Raw genomic sequence first — 21,271 nt, 5'->3', positions numbered from 1 at the left:
AAGTTGAGTTGAAGGAAAAGTGTGGAAGAAAAAGATACACAACCAACCAAACCGCAGCCTTATGAGGATTGTCAAGCAAAATCGATTCAAGAATTTGAGTGAACTTCACAAGGAATGGACTGAGGCTGGAGTCAAGGCATCAAGAGCCACCACACACAGAAGTGTCAAGGAATTTGTTGAACCACATACAATGTCAGTGTCGTCTTACCTGGGCTAAGGAGAAGAAGAACTGGACTGTTGCCCAGTGGTCCAAAGTCCACTTTTCAGATGAGAGCAAGTATTGTTTTTCATTTGGAAATGAAGGTTCTAGAGTCTGGAGGAAGAGTTGCTTGAAGTCCAGTATTAAGTTTCCAGTCTGTGATGATTTGGGGTGAAATGTCATCTCCTGGTGTTGGTCCATTGTGATTTTTGAAAACCAAAGTCACTCCACCTGTTTACCAAGAAATCTTGGAGTACTTCATGCTTCCTTCTGCTGACCAGCTTTTTGAAGATGATTTCATCTTCCAGCAGGATTTTGCACCTGCCCACACTGCCAAAAGCACCAAAAGTTGGTTAAATGACCGTGGTGTTGGTGTGCTTGACTGACCAGCAAACTCACCAGACCATAGAGAATCTATGGGGTATTGTCAAGAGGAAAATGTGAACCAAGAGACAAAAAAATGCAGATGAGCTGAATGCCACTGTCAAAGAAACCTGGGCTTCCTCAGCAGTGCCACAAACTGATCACCTCCATGCCACAGCGAATTGAGGCAGTAAGTAAAGCAAAAGGTATACCAAGTAATTTCCCCTCCCTGACCACCTATTGCCACATGTGTAAACCTTTTGTGTTTTTGACCATATTAGCGCAGCCAGAAGCAAAAGAGACTAGTCCAGTAATCAGGCACTGTTCGACAGACTTTTAGTTTGCATGTGCTTCAGGTGTACACCGAAAAAGCGCGTCAGCATACAAATTAAAGGAATAAAATTAAATGCGCTGTGTTTTCCGCCGGTACATAAACTGGAAGTGGGTGGGTTTCACAAACCAAAACAAAGATTGACATCCCTGAATGTACGTTTTCAAAGGAGAATATCTAACTATAGCATTGTTTTTCAGATAAACAAGTACGTTAACTCGGCATGTTTCTTAGATATCTGCAAACAAATTATGGTATTTTTATGCTTTAGTAGAGTTCAAAACCTGCATACAGCACATTTTAACATTGGTTAACTAAAATATGGTGAGACATGCAATGAGTGAAATGTGGATTTGTTATAGCTACTGCAGAATGTGTACACGACATTATTTATTATCATTCTTTCAGAGGTCCAGCGTATTCTAGAATCACTTGAGATGACCGTGCCTGGTTTGGCTGCGGTGTGTCTGAGAAGGGTAGGTCTGGAGCAGAGAGCAGGACGTTTGGATGTGGCGGATGTTCTGCTGAAGGAAACTGTGGAGCAGAGTAAATTCAATCCCCACTCAATTCCTTTTACTCCCTCAAACTGGCTTGCTTTCTTCACAAGCTGTGCAAGAACCCTGCCAAGAACCATGCAGTCTTGGTGAGTGTAAGACCCTTCTTTCCGCCCTTTTGAATGTTATTACTGATCACAATACAGTGCACCACCCTAGCAGCATTTCATGACTCTGGAATTTGGATCCTCAGGATAGTGGCAGATCGTATCAGAACCCTTCTGGAGCTGGAGATGTCAAGTGACCTGGGGACTAACGGAGGTGGGGTTCTACAGTGTATGGCCAAAGCTCTCGCTGCTCCTCTCTCCCCAAAAACCAAAATCCTTTTCTCCCAATATGGCCTGCAATTTGCTGAAGACTTTGGGAGCACAGTACAGAGGTCAGAATTAATTCAGACCATTGTGGAAGTAACTTCAGCACAACTGTTAAAACGTGTATATTATGATAAATTACAAATGTATTGGTTATTTTTACGTTTATACAAATGTATTTATTCACTACATTCTATTTTTCCCTGTGTCGATTCGGCATTACTAGGTTTACTTAAATCTTTCTTGATGTTTTTCTTGTATGTTATGTGTTTAGCATGTAGGAGGAGCACCAGAAGCGACTGAAGGAACATGATGCAAAGAGACAAGCGGAGCTAAGAGAACACCGCTCTCCATTTTACATTCAGTTGTGAATTCCTTTTGAAAGCGCGCTTGCGTTTTTCCTCAAGCAATAATGATGATCCATTAAAGATGAGTAAAATGGACGATATATCTATCTTGATGGCACCCACAATGCCTCCCATGACAACACCCCCTCCCTCTATGATGGGCAGAGACATGAGTGGATCATACGGGAGCTATGGCAGCTGGTGCCAGGTAAAGGGCTGAATGAGCACATTAACATTGTATTGTTAAAGCACTGAATTTACCCTGTAGGAGGCGATTTTAAGCTTTAAAAGATCAAAAGTGCATCACGACTGGAAGTAAGTATTGTATACAAATATTGTCCCCGTGTCTCCGCTGCAACAGTATAGAGGCTACCAAAACCCATGGAACCAGTACAATCAGTACAACCCTAGCAGTTTACATCCCTTCAAAGATGAGGTCTGGGGTGCTTCTTCATGTGATCCACTCATACATCCTCAATCCTCTGAAAGCCACAGCAGTGCGTAACTTGAGCAAATGTCAAAAGAGTGAGGGACAAATGTACAAACCTATGTTTTTAAAGGATGTTACTCTTGTCTTTCCCTGAATTTTTTTGTACCAAGTGCCACCATACAACCTAAAATGCATTTGTAGATAGAGCTATATATAATATCTTCATCTATACGTATGTATATGTGTGTGTTCATGCTTGGTCTTTAAGTAATTTCAGTGAATTAAGAACAATTTATTGACTTCCTGAAATGTACTTTTTAATTCTGATGTTGTAAATGTAGTTTTTACTTAATGGACTTTTAATAGATGTTGGCAGATGAAAAAGACCTTCAGATGTTAAACCCTTTTCCAAACATGAATATTACAATTTGGTATAGCCCAATTCTTGATATTGACTATTCTAAGAGCTAATGGTCAATGTATGTGCAACGTTTAGAAGTTTCTGCTTATTTACATATTTTGCCTTTACTTCCATAGCCAATATAAAATTCAAATCATAAAACTAAGATGAGTAAGATAAATTTTATTGTTGAAAATGGCTTTTTTCCATGTCGCAAAACCGAATGGAAACCCCACCTTCTCAATGTTCATCATTGTGAAAACTCACTTAACCCTTTATGAAGCAATATCAACAGGTTTACATTTAATGAAATTGATCAATTCACTTCATTGCTTGTTTGGTGCTTTGTGAAATCACTGCAGTCCACTGATTCATAGAGTCTCCATAGAGAAATCCTTTAGAACTTGCGTTGACGTCTGGAAGAACAGCTTGTTTCTATAATTGTTTCGCTTCATTTCTTGATAACAACAAGGACGGCAGAAGGCACCAAACCTGACAAGTAAAACAAAAGATCCAAAAATGCCAGGGCCTGTATTCATAAAGATTCTAAGAATCCTCTCAGAAAACTCTTAATTTAGGTTAAAAACTTTTACGTAGGAGTCTTAGCTTAAGAGCGATTCGTGACCAATCTGAGAGCAACTCTGAGTAAGGAAAAGTCAAAAACTTTCATCTTAGTGAGGAGGCGGGTTGACCCCGTTGCTATGTATGACACAATCTTTTGAAGACTGTGATTGGTTGGTTGTCCAAGAAGGAAAAAAAGAGTGACTTTAAGTATAGGGTCTATTCAAATTCTCACTTTGAATTTACATGCGTAATTTTTCCTATTTGACTGTTCTCTCTCACACACACACACACACACACGTGTGTATATAAATCCTTTTTTTATTTACCATGCTTTTAATTTCCTATAAGGTATTTGATTGGCTTAGAATGATAAAACTTGTTCCACTCTTTCCAATTACAGTGATTGCTGTCCTGTTTAAGTGGCGGTTTGAATGTTGGTTTTAATGTATCAAACATGGAATCAAAACCAAGAAGTGCGAGAAAGCCAAACTGGACAGAGGAACAGTGTTTACTGTTAGCCCAGTTAGTGGATGAACACAAGGCCATTCTTAAAGGAAAATTTGGGCCGGGTGTCACAGCAAGGGACAAGAAGCAGACATGGGAGCGTATAGCACAAACTATTAACGGTTCATTCCCCTGCTTGTGCGCACCTATAAGCCTGCTATATTCATAAATGCAGTTTTTTGAGCCTGCAGGGTGGGAATGTCCAGTGGAAACGAAATGAACTGCGACACAATAAGTTGTTCTGAAAGTGCTGTAATTGTTTTTTGTGATCACTCTGCTTACAGAAGGTTGTGACGGACCCAAATCATCACTATTGCATTGTTGCATTTTCCCAGTTGCCAAATATCGTAATGTAGTGATTACTTTAATTTCTGGCGCTATGGCATTTCTGTGCTGTGTTGGAGATGTTAGCACATCTCTAATAAGATCAGTCACAAACATGATCCCTGCATGATCTAATCTATAGCGTCATCCATTGTCTGCAACACATTTCTTCTGCCTCTTCGTCTTTCTGCCATATTCTCCTCTGCTAAAGAAACTCTTAAGCCTCTTAAAAGTCCTCTTCTGTGCTCCTAACAAGTTTGACCTTAAGACCTCTTTTAAGGGTTAAGATGCTTTCTGAATTACTTTTTTCTTTACTAGGATTTTTTCTTTAATTTTAAGAGTAAACGCCCACATTTCTAAGAATTTTTGATTACAGTTTGATTACAGTCAAACCTGAACATTGTGTAAGAAAGAGAACACAAGGAAGCATTTAGTTACCCATTTTTTGATTCAGAATTTATGAATGCAATTCATTCAATCATAAGGCTTTATGTAAACATTTTTCAATGAACATCTATTTTTCGTAACTGTTACAGACATCAGTATGTGTGAGTGGGTGTCTATGTATTTTGTTTTCCCCCTTCACTCTTGTGTTTTTTCTTCATTATGAATTAGTAAATTTATTTCACAAATTCGCTAACTTTTCTCTGAGTTACAGTTTCACCAATTCACAGGGGTGTGTGGGTGAGTGTGTGTGTCTATTTCGCACTCTTGGCATTTTAAAGTATCACTCCTTCACACTGTATGCTTTTTTCTGCATCATGGCAGAAAATGCCAGACTTTTGTTTTTAGTGACCATTTAGCATGTTCAAACCATGCCCTCAGTTTTTTTTGTGTGTTCACATACCAATTGAAATAAGTCACCAGATTCCATAGCACTCCGATGAAGCTACGATTTTAAACATTTCAAAAAGTAAAATTGTTCAGTCTAAAGTGACCAAAGAATGCAAGAGGCATAAGTTGTCTTACCCAGCTCACTCAGGGGTTTTTCCATGTCTAGATCTGTGAACACACGTCTGGGATATGGGGGGGTTTAGGTTGAAATCCTGTCCGTTTGCCCCATTCATCTGAACATAGACTCTCACAGCAGCCAGAGGCTCCTGAGCCTTGAACACGGTGCTCATGGTGGATCCATCTAGAAGACGTAACTATTGACCAAAGTAGGATTAAATATTTTATATATATATATATATATATATATATATATATATATATGAAATCATTCATCTTTAAATACCTAAATCCAATTTTAAATCTTTTCCATCTGCTCAATTCAACATCATTCTGGAATCTATGGACTACTTGAACACTGTGTTAAGAGTGAAAGGAGGCAGTATCTGTATCCGACAGTCATCGTAGTCTTTCTTAGGAGGAGAAGCCTCTTGGTTCTCAGGTGGAGACTGCAAAGGGGCTTCAGAGGGGGGAGATGACAAACCCGTGCTTGATGAACCACCTCCAAACTGCAGAGGTTTTTGTTATTTATTATATATATATTTATATACTTGATATACTAGTAGGCACATAAGATATAATAGTAATGTGCGCTACGCTAACAGTGTTAAAAGTATAAAAGATTGGATGAGCAATAATATTTTTTCTCCTATTAAATTCGGATAAGACAGAGTTATTACTTATTGGACCAAAAAACAGTACACAGAATTTTGTAGATTACAATTTGCATCTAGAGGGATGTACTGTTACTTCCTCTACAGTCAAAAATCTGGGTGTTATATTAGACAGCAGCTTGTCTTGTGAAAACCATTTTTCTCATATTACAAAAACGGCATTCTTCCATCTTCGAAACCATTGCCAAGCTATGAAACACTGGACTAGACTGGACTCTTGTAATGCACTTCTAGGTGGTTGTCCTGCTTCTTCAATAAACAAGCTACAGGTAGTCCAAAATGCAGCAGCTAGAGTCCTAACCAGGTCAAGAAAAATATGATCATATTACCCCAATTCTACAGTCTCTGCACTGGCTACCTATTATAAACTATTATTACTCACCTATAAGGCCCTTAACTATTTGTATTGTGAAAAGCACTATGCAAATAAAAATTAATTGAATTGAATTAAAAGCATTAATACCTTTCGTGCTCTCTCCTCTCTGTCTCGTGCAATCTTTTCTTTAACTCGCTGCCTGAAAAAGGATCACACGTTATTACTAGTGGTTCTCAACTAGGAGGCCCCAAAATGACTTTAAATGAGATATAAAATATGTATATAAAAAAGGACATAAAATTTGCATTAAAATAAGCCTATATATATATATTCCTTTTTTTATTTACAAATTACTTTCAAAAATTACAACTTTTTAATTTAAAAAGAAAAATGTCAAGACCCGGAAATGTAATGTTAAATGAATAAAAATCTTTTATTTTCATGGGCATCTTTATAATGAAAAAAACATTTTCATAGTTATACCAAGCTCTAAATTGTTTCCGGTAGAGAATGGGAGTAAATCTTTGCATTCCTCCTCTTCTCTAGCTTTCTTCCTAATCTAGTTGCCTAAGACACCTGGTTTTGTGTACTATGACTATTGTTGGCTCTTTGATGAATTGCATGGTTCCTTTTTTTTAAAACTTTGACTAAATGCTTTAATGTAATACTTATTCAGTAAATCACAAGGTTTATTTGAAATAAAAAAGAATCAGAACCACTGAATTCAAGTTAAAACTTGACTGAAAGTGCTTGATCAAAGTCAAACGGGCAATGCATCCGTGTTCATCTTACTTGGCAAGCCTGTCCTCCATCTTCTCTCTCCTGCGCTGGTCCGCTAGCTTCTTCATTTCGTCGTCTTGAAGCTTCTGTTTAACATGCAGCAGCTCTTGGCCCTATTTCCTCCTCTGCTTTTCTCTTTCTATTTCCTCCTTTCGCTCTCTCTCTCTCCTCTCCTCCTGTCTCATCTTCATCAACTCCTCCAGTCTGGAGGAAGGGAGCAATACTTTGCATCAGCTTTTAAATCTGTGCTTTTTACATTAATTCATCGGCTGTAGAAAGCACAAACCGTTTAACTTGTTCCTTCCTTTCTTCCTCTGAAATAGCTTGTTTAGGATTACCCTCTTGTTCAGCAACTTCACTGGCTGTTGTTTTGGTTAAAGACCAGAATGAAAGAGAAAGTAATATTTCGTGTTGGGTGATGAAATGATGACCACAGTGTTTTTGTGAAGTTGAGAGTGAGGCGCATCAGAGGAGACAGACATACGTTCAGGAGGTTCTGTGGGAGACTGGCTCTGTTCTTCTGTTGCGCCGAGAGTATTTCCAGCGGGCGGAACATAAGGCTCATCTATATCTGGATCGTTCTCATGTTCCATTAACCTGTACAGTTACAGAATTGTAAATTCAACAATCGAAAAGTTTTTTTGATTTATTACAATTATTATTATTTAAATACTCTATATTTAAATGGTACATTACTGCTGTTTCCCATAAAATGAAAATGTATAGTGATGACTGGCTACCAGATTGAGTTGTGATTTATTTTAAAACATATGACGACTCACCAGTCCATGGCTCTCTCAATGCCCTGGTTTCCAGTGCGTGCTACTGCCTTCTCCCTACAAAACAATCACAGGGTGAGTGAAAGTACTGGATCAGTGTGTAAACAGAGAAAAATCATCACTTACGCTCGGTTTCTGTCGAAGCCCATTTCCAGCAGACTATCAAGCGTAGTGCACTCAGCCATTGTGCTGAAATTGCATTATATTATTGCATTATAACAACACAGTGACATTATATCACAGATAAATAGTAAATAAATATACCCCCCCCCCCCTTCATCCTTCACAAAACTTCCTTGGAGTTAAAGAGTTTTGAAGATATTTTCAAAATCGTTTAAAGATAAGTTATAAGTTATTAAACTTGATATACAAAAAAAGTTACTGCTACTCAAAACAATAAGATTAATGCATTGGAGCCTTCTGATTGACATGATCATATCCTCACTACGCAAAACAAATCTGACTCCTTAAATAGTTAATAAAAGTGTGGCAGCAGCCTATATTTATTCTGATAGATACATGATCAAATCCAGTTAGCTGGCAGGCTAAAACTGAACAGCCTTCAGCAACAGCAAATTATTCTTTTGCATAACTAGTATCTTATAGAGAGCGGTTGAGAATTTTCTTTATAAAGTAAAAGCGGTTTTGTATATCAGGAACGATATTTTTTAAAGCTTATTCATGACTAATAAGTCGTTATATAGCTACTTACATTTGTTTCCACCCAGCACTGGGATGCTTCCACACACATCTACGGAAAGCCGCAAGGATCAATTCGCTTTTTCTGCTCTACCACATGATTAGCATGGAGGGTTCAAAGAGTAAATACAATAACACTAATTATTATCCGTATATCATAGTTATATATAACAGTATAGTAGGGGGAAATTAAGGTAACTCTATACACACTTTTTTTGCCATTGAGATGACTGGAAAGAATTTTCAAGTTGAATCCATTATTATATATTTGACTAAAAAGAAAAGAAAAGGCTATATATTTGCAATTACCACATATTTTGAAATGGCTTGTCATGAAATGGCATAATTTTAAACAACAGTCAGGTTTAATTTTAAGGACATTTATTGGCATCATTTGCTCAATGCATGACTAAAACCATCCAAAGTGTCCAATGTCCATTTTCACTCAGCGAGGGGTTTAAGGTGAAGACGTGATGTTACTCAGGTGGATGTGCAAACAGTGCAGTATGGGATGGGCCTCATAGCTTGTTACTTATTGGATGAATGTATAATAATTAATCTGCCAGCACTCTTACTCTGGGGCATTCTTCTTCTGAATGACAAGAGATCACACATGCTACGCTTTACACTGTTTGCTTTTTCACCCTTTTTCCAGTCATGTGTGTGCTTTATTGGATCATCATGCTGCTTCAACCTTATTTTCTTTCTGCATTTTGATACAGAGGAGAACAAAGGTGAGTTATTTTTTATTTATTTTTTTACAGTTATTATAAGTACTTTATTTAGTAGTTATGCGACTTTGGAAAGTGTACATAGTATACAGGCTACTTAGTACAGTTTAGTTTTTGGGAAGAATTTGGATAACCAGATGACTCTAAATGAACATCTCTAAATACTTAGTAGGCTAGTCGACAAAGAATATGTTTTAATGTTTATTGTATTAAACAAAGTAAGGACACACAGGGAAGATTTCATTAAAATAAATTTGCTTTATCATGACTTTGACTTTATAACTTTCAATAGTCAAGGTGTAATTTGGGTAAAGTTCAATATGTCAAAGTCCTTGACTTTTTATAAGTAAGAGATCAGCTAATGAAGGGTCGAACAGTGCAAATAAATAGCAGTAGTAACATCACATTCAAAACCTGCAGATTTTCTCTGTCCTTTCAAATCATACGACTATTTGTAGCTGTGACAAGCAGGATGTTGTTTTATTGTTTATGTTGTTTTTTCTTCTAACCATGAATCTCTTATCTTTAACAGGATAAAATTGGTTGGACATTGGACAAGCACAGGAAGTGTTAAGAGCTACTCTTGGTGCTCACTGGGTGTAACAGCCACTCCATGTGGAAATGTATTGAAGTGCCAGTGGAGGAGCTGTTACCTTCAGAGAGCCACATGTACCGGAAGCCGGAAGTGCTGTGCCTACCCTCTCTAAAGGATGCCTTTTTATCCTGCGCATATAGCTGTGTATTATAATGTATCTAATGCATCTGAATACTTTTAAAAAAAATGTATGTATGTTCCTTAAAGTGAACTATGTTTTACCTTGAAAAATGTAAATACATTTAAATTAAATACATTTAGAAATAAGAGCCACGTAGCCACATCGTTTTGGTGTTTAATGGTTTTGTCTTTATCTTCCATATCATTTAATTTCAATATTTTTATAATGCATGGTCCAATGCTACCTCTCTCATATCAATCTTTTTGGAAATCCAACATAAATAAATTATAATGTTTGTGTTTGCACCGAGGCTTTTATTATGAAGTATCAAGTTTCCGCATGCAAACCTGATGCAAACCGCAAAGTAAAGTTGAGAACCGCATAGAATAGAATTCATCTAAACGACGCACAGTCACAGGGGAGTGTTGCAACTATCTCTGACTGCATTACAGCTTCAGGAGGTTTGTCAGGAGGAAGTACTGCGTCAGGTCTCGTAGAGGTGCTGCTGTAACGCACACAGGGGTGGGACAGACAAACTTTCGACGGGAGGTTGTAGTCTGGGTTTGTGGCGAACATTTGAAAGCAGAAGTCGAATCATTTCGAATTAGAATCGCCGTTTATCGACCATCATGTTCAGTTGGTCTAACAGAGAAGGGAAGAAAGACCCAGAACTTTTCCAAAACGTGTCGGAGGGACTGAAGCGCCTCTACCGCACCAAACTCTTCCCTTTGGAGGACACCTATCACTTCCACGACTTCCATTCACCGGCTTTAGAAGATGCTGACTTTGACAACAAGCCCATGGTGCTGCTGGTGGGACAGTACTCGACCGGGAAGACCACCTTCATTAGGCACTTGATGGAGCAGGATTTTCCCGGGATGAGGATAGGCCCCGAGCCCACGACGGACTCCTTCATCGCGGTTATGCACGGCGAACAGGAGGGCGTGATACCTGGCAATGCGCTGGTCGTGGACCCGAAAAAGCCTTTCAGAAAACTCAACGCCTTTGGAAACGCTTTCCTCAATAGGTAATACGCCCATTTATCATGTAACATAAAGGGACCATTGATGAAAAGCTCATTTATGTGACTTTATAGGGAGTGTCAGGTGTGTTTTGGCTCAAACTCTCTTTGTGAAGCAGGAAATTACGCTCAAGTACGTGTCACTTCATTGACCTTTAGAAAACTGCATTTGCGGACTGAGATGACCTAGTTTAAAACACTCGTGCCAAATTTTTGACATTTTTGCATTTGTTGATTTACTAAAGCAAAACAAACTTAAATAGATTTTCTACAAATATCTTGACTAAAAATTAAAATTGTGTAACTATAAAGCAAAACAACTATGTTTATATATAATTTCTTTGTGTTGCTCTATTGGAGCTCAACAAAAACTTGCCTTTAAAACGCTGATATTTTCAGACACAATTTGTTTATAACATATAATACTGTATTTATAATTATTAATTAACCTTGAAATAGTTATGAGGGTCTAAATTTGTCCTGTCTGTTTTATGGTTTTCCTGTCACATGGCAGCAGATGTTGGTTGTCACTGACTTTGGTAAACTGAATAGTGGTGAATAAAATAACAATAATAATCTATTAAATAATAATATAATATTCTTTTTTTTTAAATAAAAATTATTTTATATAAAAATGTTCATCAAAAGAAATTTTTACATTAATTGCATTTTAATGTATTTTTAGTAACTTAGACAAAAGGAACTGTAAAGTACCTATTTGTTTTTAATTATGACCTCACAATTACTCAGTCATTGTTCAGTTTCTGGAAAGTTGTGTGTCAGTTTCCGAGTGTGTTGGATTGAGTCATCATGGCATATGCTGAGAACAGGTGTCACACAGGCCATGTTCTTCAGCTGGAGTTTGCCTTGAGCTGTTAGTCTGTTTGTCTTAAATAACGTACCTACCATTACACAGTTACAGTACATGAGACAACACCTAACCTGGACCTTTAGCGCACGTGCAAGACATGTGTGATGTTATGTGATGGCAGTCTGAACAACTTCTGCATTCGCTGTAAAATAACTGGAGCAGATTTCTGGGTGGTGTCCGATGTTGAGTCTCACTCGAGTGGATTGAAGCAGGCTGGGATTACAAGCACTCTGCCATATGCTTGTTTAAAAAAAAGTTCAAGGCTGATGCAGTAGAATTGAGTATTTAGACCCAACCAGAGAACCATAAAACCCACAAAATAATAATAATGGGATTTCATTCTGAAGATATTTCCCTTTTTTCCACCCTTCGTGTTGGTCGTGTGGTTATCTGTGGTCATTGTGATATTATGGATTATGAAAGCAGGATAAACTGGTTCCATTTTCAGACCTCTGAATATGTCAAAATGTGAAACTCGTGCATATGTACATTTTAGAAGTTCCTCTGTTTTGCATTAGAGGGAATTTGTCTAAATAGCGCAGACTATTCAGCACATTTTGTCATAGGATTGCCTGTCATTTCTTTATGAAAGGAATACTTAGTAACCTAATTTATCATTCCAGTTTATATTTATTATTAAATAATACTTTATGATAATTTATATTGCGTCTTCCAGGAACTTTTTTTGGCTGGTGGAAAAGGGTGGTAAGCTGTTATAGTGTTGCATGTACTGTTCTTTGTCTCCAAATCTAATTTCTTAAAGTTTGTTATTAGATTACACAAGCGTGTTGTTAAACAGTCAGTACAATGAAATGTAATCATGAAGCCTCCTTTGGTTTTTGTCAGTTTTCTTCAATATATTATTAGCCAGTTTTTCAGTCCCCTGTCATGGCCTGCAATAAAGATTAGCCTTTAAACAAGCTCTCTATTGGAGATAATAATTTATATATATATTTTAGCTAGTCAGTTAGTTATACCTATGTCCTAATCCTGTATGTGTTGTTTTTGATATCTTTGGGAAACCGCTTCACTCAGTGGTTTCTGTGCTTCATTAAGAGAGCTCTAGCTGTAAGCTTCAGTCTTGTGACACAGATTTACTTATGGGTGTTAGCAGGCGCTTGGGCTGTGCTGTAAGCTGACAGGAAGAAAGACTGTTAATCACTGTAAACAATCCACATCTTTGTATAAGCGAAGTTCATTTCTTGTTATTACAGAATGAGACTGATATTCTTGAGATTTGAACTTAATTCCCGATCTCATGCTGACTGAAACATTTATGTAGTTGCACGAGAAAGGAAAAAAATTGAATAAGAAATAAAAAAAGAATAAAATTGTGGATTTTCGCCTCACATATGTTTAAAAAATTAAATTGTTAAATAGTTTTGTCAGATATTTTTACTTTTGCCCTCTATAGTATTTTCAGACAATGAAAAGAAAGAGGAGGAAGAGACTGAGTGGTGTAATATTTTGGCTTCAAATCTCACCAAACCTGATACAGTCTCTCGTACACTTGCTTTCCTTGCATGACAATCTCTCTCTCTCTCTCTCTCTCTCTCTCTCTCTCTCTCTCTCTCTCTCTCTCTCTCTCTCTCTCCCTCTCCCTCTCCCTCTCCCTCTCTCTCTCTCTCTCTCTCTCCCTCTCTCTCCCTCTCTCTCTCTCTCTCTCTCTCTCTCTCTCTCTCTCTCTCCCTCTCCCTCTCCTCGCAGGTTTATGTGTGCTCAGTTAAACAACCCCGTCTTGGAGAGCATCAGCATCATCGATACTCCAGGGATCTTGTCAGGGGAAAAACAAAGGATCAGCAGAGGTCAGCAGCCTTGGGTGCTTTCTGGCTTTTTTTTGCCATATTGTTTATTTGTAATAATTATAATCATAACATTATTCTATTTGATAAAATTTGAAATGAAAATCATTAAATTAAAATGCATGATATAATATAAAATTCTATGCAAATTTAAATGGTTAATAAGACATTCATAACTGTTTTTTTTCTTATACATTCTCATATCCATCATTTTGAGATTTACTTTATTTGTATCCTGACATTTTTTTTTAATTGATCGTTCATTTCTACACAGAGTACTTTGCCTTTTTATCATTAATGCATTTTAGTACTCTTCTTTGTAAATTTCCTTCACATAATTAATTATAGGACTGTAAATATGAACAAGATTGTAGTATAAATCAAAAAGAAAAAATTCATTACAATTTGAAGGACTTTCTTCCCTCTACCCCTTCACACAAATGCTCAAAACAGAGGGATAGGGGAAAGGAAGGGGTAAGGGGTATAAATCGGATTGGGCCATAGTTTATGCTGTGTAATCTCTACAGAAAATTATTAGTCAGTAGGTTTTAGTGAAATACTTAAGTTCATTCCATGCAAATCTTTGAAGTCTGACTCTTTTTTTGTGAACTCTTTATTTGTTTCTTTGCAATGAAAATCAAGTATAACAAGTCTTAAGTGGATCTGCTATAATACAGGAAATATCTGAATATCTTTTCTCCACTAATAGTATTAATTTATGCTGTACTTCATGAAATGAAGATGTAACAGAAATAAAACAGGATATCAGAGCAGCTCAGCCAAGTTTGTTCACTGTGCATAAATCCCCAATCTAAAAGCAATCAAATATCTGGCCTAATTTTTAATAAGTGGAGGAGTAAGTAAAACTTTATAAGTTTTAAGGAGTTAAGACCGCAGTTTGAGCCAGCGGCTGGAATTGATATGAACAGACACCTCGACACCCTCCACTTCAGGTAAAAGTGGGGGAGAAAAGTCCTCTACTTCAAATGATCGCTCTGTTGCAAAGCTACTTGCGTCATTACAGTCACTCTCCATTTTAGCGTCTCTGACAGCAGCTGTCAATCAATCCGTCACTGCGAGTCTCAGGATTACGCCGCACTCGCTCAGCCCCGCCCTAGGCTCGTCCCCTCTATCTCCGCTGTGATCTGCCCACTTTTCAGCATTTTTCAAATATTGTCAGTGGGAGGAGTCAGGCTCTGAGCAGGGGTTTAGTTACACTTTAAGGGAATACTCACACAATGGGCATTTTGAGATAATTGTGTGCGTATTTGACCATTCAAGCACAATAAAACACGAAAGAGATCTGTTTTCTCCATCACATGCTGTCTGAGAGAGGGGCTTTGGCTGTGTGTCAGTCAGCACGAGCAGTGGATTGAGTTCTTTTTCACTGCTTATTGCACTTAAAGGGTTATTCCACCCAAAAATTAAAATTGTCATTAATCACTTAATTTTGTCAATTAATCACTAAAACAAAAATAACGACTTTATTCAACAATTTTCGCCTATGTGTCTCTCCAAATCAGCATAGCGCCTTTTTGGCAAATCTGAACTGTACACAGATGGCGTACTATTATTATTATTTTTTGTTTTCTTCATGTACAAAAAGTACCCTCGTCGCTTCATAACATCACAGTTGAATCACTGATGGCAGATGGACTATTCTGACGATGCTTTTCATACTTCCCTGGACACTGTTATTTATTTGGCAGTCTATGGGACCGTCTCAAGTCTCCCTTTTTTCATCCAAAATATCTTAAATTGTGTTCCGAATATGAATGATGCATTTACTGGTTTGGAATGACATTGATTAATGACAAAATTGTCATTTTTTGGCAGAGTAAACCTTTAATAACTCCTATCAAGTTTATAAACTTAAGTTAATGAATCTATCACTCTTTATTTTCTCATTCATGCATGTTTCCTTGTCACTCAAAGGTGTATATAACTTTTTAGTACTGTTACGCAGATATGTTTTCATACTGGGAATACACAACATAGCAAAATCTCTAACAATAGACACTTTATTCTGCTGCAATGATACCGTCATTCCTAGCCCTATTCCACACTGATACTATCTGCAGGACTGTCGCTAGTGGGGTGAAAGGTGGTGATGATTATAGGGGCCCACGGCTGATCTCATCCGACTGGCTGAAGCCAGCCTAAAAAGACGCTCCGGATAGTTGACGGGCAATGAAAATGTATAACTTGTACTTGTTTTTAAGCCTTGCCAATTTAAACATTCAAAAGAGTTTAAAGCATGCAAACACATGATGTGGAAAAACTCAACTGAGTACTTACTCGTCGTGTTCAGTGAGCACGAAGGGAGCTGCGTCTCACTGACCGCAACACCGAACTGAGCTCTCCTTTGCATCCTCCTGCACCTGAACGAACAAATACAAATCGCAGTTTAAACATGCAAACAGATAAAGATGTGAAAGAGCCCAATTCAGCACAGGGCACAAAAAAACTGTTGGTTATGTCTTAAGTGAAAGTAAACAGTGGAATTAAAGAAATAAAACAGTGGAACAGAATTAATCCACAGTCAAACCAAAAATTTATCAGACACCAGATATAATTTGTTATATTTATTTTACTAGCGGGTGCAGGACACTATAGTTAATTTATGTAAGTGAGTATAGCTAAATAAAGTAAGCTGTGACATATTATACCCAAAAATTCTTCATACAGTGGACTGCCAGTTAAATGTATAAACAATTTGGGACCAAAAATTATTCAGACACTTTGACCTGACGATGTTTTGCATAAGTGTTTTTTTCTTTAATTGCTAATGCAACCTTTTTACACTACAGACTGAACAAAATGAAGCATTGCTTGGTAATTAGTCAACAACTATTGAATAAATATTGTCATACAGTTGTCAGAATTTTTGGTTGATTGTAGTCCATTACATACCTTTCTATTAAAGTTATCTGACATTATCAAGATTATTTTAAGTTTAACTCTTGAGTTTTCGTCATATTTTATTACCATAATCTAAACTATAGCAAATAAACTGTGATAATGTGAAAAATGTTGAAGGTGTCTGAATAAACTTTGGTATGACTGTATATTTAATTTTTTACAGTGAAGACTATGCAGTGCTATTTTACATTTTATTATTTGGGTTCTGTACCTGGACACCTACAAACTTGTGTAATAGCACAAATAAATAAATAGAACGAACATACAAGTTAAACAATTTCATACACAAGGCCCACTAGTACAACCTGCACTGTGGCCCGCTAACCCCAGCTACTGCCCTGACTATCTTATAATATGCTTGAACTCCATTCTACTTCTCAACAGGAAGAAGTAGAAGGAAATGCTGAGTTGGCCCGAATGTCAACTCACTGCAGACTTCAACTGTAGATACAGATCACAAAGAGACAACTGTTAAGAAATAGAAATGTGGCATTGTTACAGAATATGTCTGAAGATGTCATGTGACGCTTTTGTCCTTTCCGGGGAGCATTGTGCCAGTAACCAGATACTGAGATCAAGGAGCCCTGCTTACCAAAGACACACAGCAGTCATGCTACAGACCCTGAGGCTTCCTCACCACTCGTCCCAGCAGAGACACAGCAGACTGTCTCGCAGCTGTGGCTATATGGGATTAAGCATGAAAGGCCATTTGAGCATTTCTGTCTGACTGCAGCTCAAACGGTCTTTTTGCTCCATGTGTTGCTCCAGGCTACTGTTATGATGTCATTGTGCCGCTTGCATCTACTATTGCCACAGGAGTTCATCCATGTGGGAAGGTGTGTTTACGGCGAATTGCTGGAAATGGTGCCATGAGCTGGCATCTAGTTTAAAATGTGGAACTAAAAGTTCCTGTGTGGTACAGGGTCATGGGAGATTTTTCTCAGAAAATGTTAGCAGTTTTCCCAGAAGCGTCTCTCATTGACCACTACATTTTTTTTAAAAATTGATTTATTGATTGTGAGGATTTTCAGTTTATCTTCCTGAATTTTATAAACATTTTCCTGGGTCAGGAGTATCATTTCTGTTCAAACGAAGGGGTTGTGTAGATTTTCAATGCATATTTCAAAAATAATTTTTCTTTTTGTAAATGTTTATTAATTTAAAATGTTAGAACTACATCAAAAACATATAATAATTAAAAATGAATATAAACATTAATTGATTGTTAATTTATCATTTTATTTATTTATTTATGTAAGCCTCATGTTTTTTTGTTTTTTTTTTCTGTATGTTTGTAGTTTTCCCATAAATGTCTTCCTGGGCAATTTAAATGCTGCTTTCAAAAACATCAATTTATGTTACAATCATTGTAGGTTAAAATAGTGTTTGTCTTCTTTTTCTTTGGAACATTTTTATTAATTTTAAGTATTAGAATTAAATATAATAGTTTAGAATAAATATAATCATTTAATTGATTTAAATTTTCTTGATTTAAATTAAAAAAGTACAGTGTTTTTTATAAATCTCATATTCATATCATGTGTATTTTTATACTTCTGACGGTCTTATTGCTGATTTTGTTTAATAGTTCCTTTGATCCAAATCTCTGGAGTTTACACTCAAGTTGTTGTTATTGGTTGTTTTTTCTTTCTGCTTATAGTTATTCATAAATGTCCAAAAACCACAATTTACATCATGATTTTGTAGGTTAAAGAATCACTCATTCTTTACCTAAAATATATTTTTTTTCTTTGTTTATTATTACCTTGGCAGTACTGCCACAGGTTCTCTACTGAAATGAAATGGGTCCACAATGATGATGGGTGCCTTTCAGTTTCTCTACACTTGCGATTTCACAATGAGCAGATCTCTTTCTCTCTGAATACATGGCTTTATAGTTGCTGTATACAGTTATGTGAATTCACTGAGATCAGATGATACTGTCACTAATCAAATCCATTATCCCTAACCTCCTTTTCAAATAATAAAGCATCTTGCATCTTTCTAACTTCTCTCAAATGCAGGCTATGACTTTGCTGCAGTTCTTGAGTGGTTTGCAGAACGAGTGGACAGAATCATCTTGCTCTTCGACGCCCACAAGTTGGACATTTCTGATGAGTTCTCAGAGGTGATCAAGGCCCTGAAAAACCATGAGGACAAGATGCGTGTGGTTCTGAACAAAGCCGACCAGATCAACACCCAGCAGCTGATGAGGGTGTATGGTGCCCTCATGTGGTCCCTGGGGAAGATCATCAACACCCCTGAGGTGGTACGAGTGTATATCGGCTCATTTTGGTCTCAGCCACTTCTGATCGCAGATAACAGGAAGCTGTTTGAAGCAGAGGAGCAGGACCTCTTCCGGGATATTCAAAGTCTTCCCCAAAATGCAGCTCTGCGGAAACTCAATGATCTGATCAAAAGAGCACGACTCGCTAAGGTGAAACTGACATTTTTGCACATTTACACTAGCATTCAAAATCTTAGTATCAGTAAAATAATAGAATAAATGCTTTTATTCAGCAAGGATGCATTCAATTGATCAAAAATGATAGAAAAGGCATTTATAATATTATTTTTAAGTTTATTTATTTATACTTAAAAATGTCACACTTTCCACAGAATGATTAAGCAGCACAACTGTTTTCAACATTGATAATAACAATGTATGTTCCTTGAGCAAAGTTAGCATATTAGAATGAATTCTGAAGGATCGCGTGACACTGATGACTGGAGTGACTTATATTTAATTACTTGCATTTTAAAATATATCAAATAGGAAACAGTTATTTAATTTTTCCCCCACTTGATTGTGAGGGTTGAAGTTCAGTGTGTTGGTTCATGAAAATGCCTTTTATCTGTATATTTGTGTGAACCTTAAACCTCAGTAAGTGTGAACTATGGAATAACCATAGTTATATGGAATAACCTAATACTTGTGAAAAGTATAGCTCTGACACACTAAACTGATGAGACAAATGCAATTTGTATTTAAAGTGCATCGAATTCTTTCCTTTTAGGTACAAGCTTACATTATCAGTTCTCTGAAGAAAGAGATGCCAAGTGTTTTTGGCAAAGACTCGAAGAAGAAAGAGCTTATTAACAACTTGGGCACTATATATGAAAAGATTCAGAAAGAGCACAACATTTCACCAGGAGACTTTCCTCATTTAAAGAAAATGCAGGTATGAAGCTATGAATTTTTATCCAATGAATTAGTTTTATAAAGATCTTTTCTTTAAAAATAAAATCACAAAACAACCGATTTTTTTTTTTTTTTTTTTTTTGCAGGAGTTGCTAGCTCTTCAGGACTTCAACAAATTTCCCGCCTTTAAACCAAAATTGCTAGAGGCAGTGGAAGACATGCTAGGTAAAGACATCGCTAAGCTCATGACGCTGGTCCGTAAGGAGGAGGCTGCCATGACCAACCAGTCAGTGAAGGGTGGTGCGTTTGAGGGAACCATGAATGGGCCATTTGGGCATGGATATGGAGAAGGTGCCGGTGAAGGCATTGATGAGCTGGAATGGATCGTGGGCCATGATAAGCCATCCTATGACGAAATATTCTACACGCTCTCACCAATTAATGGGAAGGTATCTGGTGCCACGGCTAAGAAGGAGATGATGAAGTCCAAGCTGCCAAACACAGTGCTTGGAAAGATTTGGACTTTAGCAGATGTTGACAAAGATGGCTATCTGGATGATGAAGAGTTTGCGCTTGCGAATCATCTGATTAAGGTAAAGCTTGAGGGGCACGAGCTTCCGGCCAAACTGCCTGCTCATCTTGTGCCACCTTCCAAACGGCAGGAGCAGAACTGAATAGCCGGTGTGAGTTGGTTGGATTTCAGTGGCTCTCAGCTACATTCCAAAGTGCCCAAGCCACTCTTCCAGCTTGTTTTGACCATTCAGTTGACTAACCAGTTTTCAGGAAATTGATTGTCTTAATCAGAAATGCTTGGCTAAGAATGATAGGACTGAGAAGACAAACCAGGAACTCATGTGCCAGTGAGAGACTTTTTCTTTCTTCTGCTTTTTGTTTTAATATGGCTTGGAAATGGAGAAACCACTATGAGCACAGAAAGAATTAAATTGATTGCCAAACTTCTATGGTACTGTTTAATGGGCATTTAATTGAGGTTGTAAAGCAGCAGGCAAAGATTGAAAGAGTTGAATTTTAAAAATGTGAAAATACTACATATATGGTATATATAACTCCAAAATGATTGCTGTTGTTGTTTTTTTTGGCAAAACTTCTTTAACTTATTCTTTTCCCTATTTTATATTTTCTTTTTTTATATACTTAATTTTTGTTCTTTTGATTTAAAATCTCTAAACTATATATCAATATATGTATTCAGAAATTTTGAGACTGTATCTTTACTTTCCTTTGGGATTTTGTGATCTGAAATGCTCACCTTCATTTGAATGCAACAATTACATACATAGAACCAATAAAAGAGTTTATTTGTAAGCTGTGCTTCAAAGACTGCTTGAGTTTTCTGCATTTAGAAACATTTTACAAAATGCAGTGTGTAGTGAAACCTTTGGAAACAAACACCACCATTGACTTTTGTGAAAGATGTCATGTACATTTATCTGTCATCTGTTTTCATGAGTGTTGAGGGAAAACTATGTACTTGCATCGACAGAGTTATTGAGTTTGAGCGGAAAATCTAAGGTCCTCT

General features: G+C 37.1%; 1 protein-coding gene and 1 pseudogene across 1 annotated transcript; one reads left to right on the top strand and one right to left on the bottom strand.

Annotated features, from left to right (window-relative positions):
- Nucleotides 1-3,037: 3,037 nt before the first annotated feature.
- On the bottom strand, nt 3,038-8,084 carry LOC132113760 (UBX domain-containing protein 1-like; annotated as a pseudogene).
- Nucleotides 8,085-10,324: 2,240 nt separating this feature from the next.
- On the top strand, nt 10,325-21,057 carry LOC132113759 (EH domain-containing protein 1-like). The gene is made up of 5 exons (XM_059521734.1): nt 10,325-11,000; nt 13,573-13,670; nt 18,614-19,026; nt 19,607-19,771; nt 19,878-21,057. The coding sequence occupies exons 1-5, from the start codon at nt 10,603-10,605 to the stop codon at nt 20,403-20,405; spliced, it is 1,602 nt and encodes a 533-aa protein (XP_059377717.1). The 5' UTR covers nt 10,325-10,602; the 3' UTR covers nt 20,406-21,057.
- The last annotated feature ends 214 nt before the right edge of the window (nt 21,058-21,271 follow it).

The sequence above is a fragment of the Carassius carassius genome, chromosome 33 (genome assembly GCF_963082965.1).
Source record: "Carassius carassius chromosome 33, fCarCar2.1, whole genome shotgun sequence".
In the NCBI taxonomy this organism is placed as follows: Eukaryota; Metazoa; Chordata; class Actinopteri; order Cypriniformes; family Cyprinidae; genus Carassius; species Carassius carassius.
The sequence above is the reverse complement of the archived record's forward strand: the minus strand, read 5'-3'. Positions and strand labels throughout refer to the sequence as shown.

Coding starts and splice junctions, on each gene's coding strand:
- LOC132113759 (XM_059521734.1), top strand. CDS start 10,603: ATGTTCAGTTGGTCTAACAGAGAAGGGAAGAAAGACCCAGAACTTTTC. Junction 19,027..19,606: donor AAAGAGCACGACTCGCTAAG/GTGAAACTGACA, acceptor CTTTCCTTTTAG/GTACAAGCTTACATTATCAG. Junction 19,772..19,877: donor CTCATTTAAAGAAAATGCAG/GTATGAAGCTAT, acceptor TTTTTTTTGCAG/GAGTTGCTAGCTCTTCAGGA.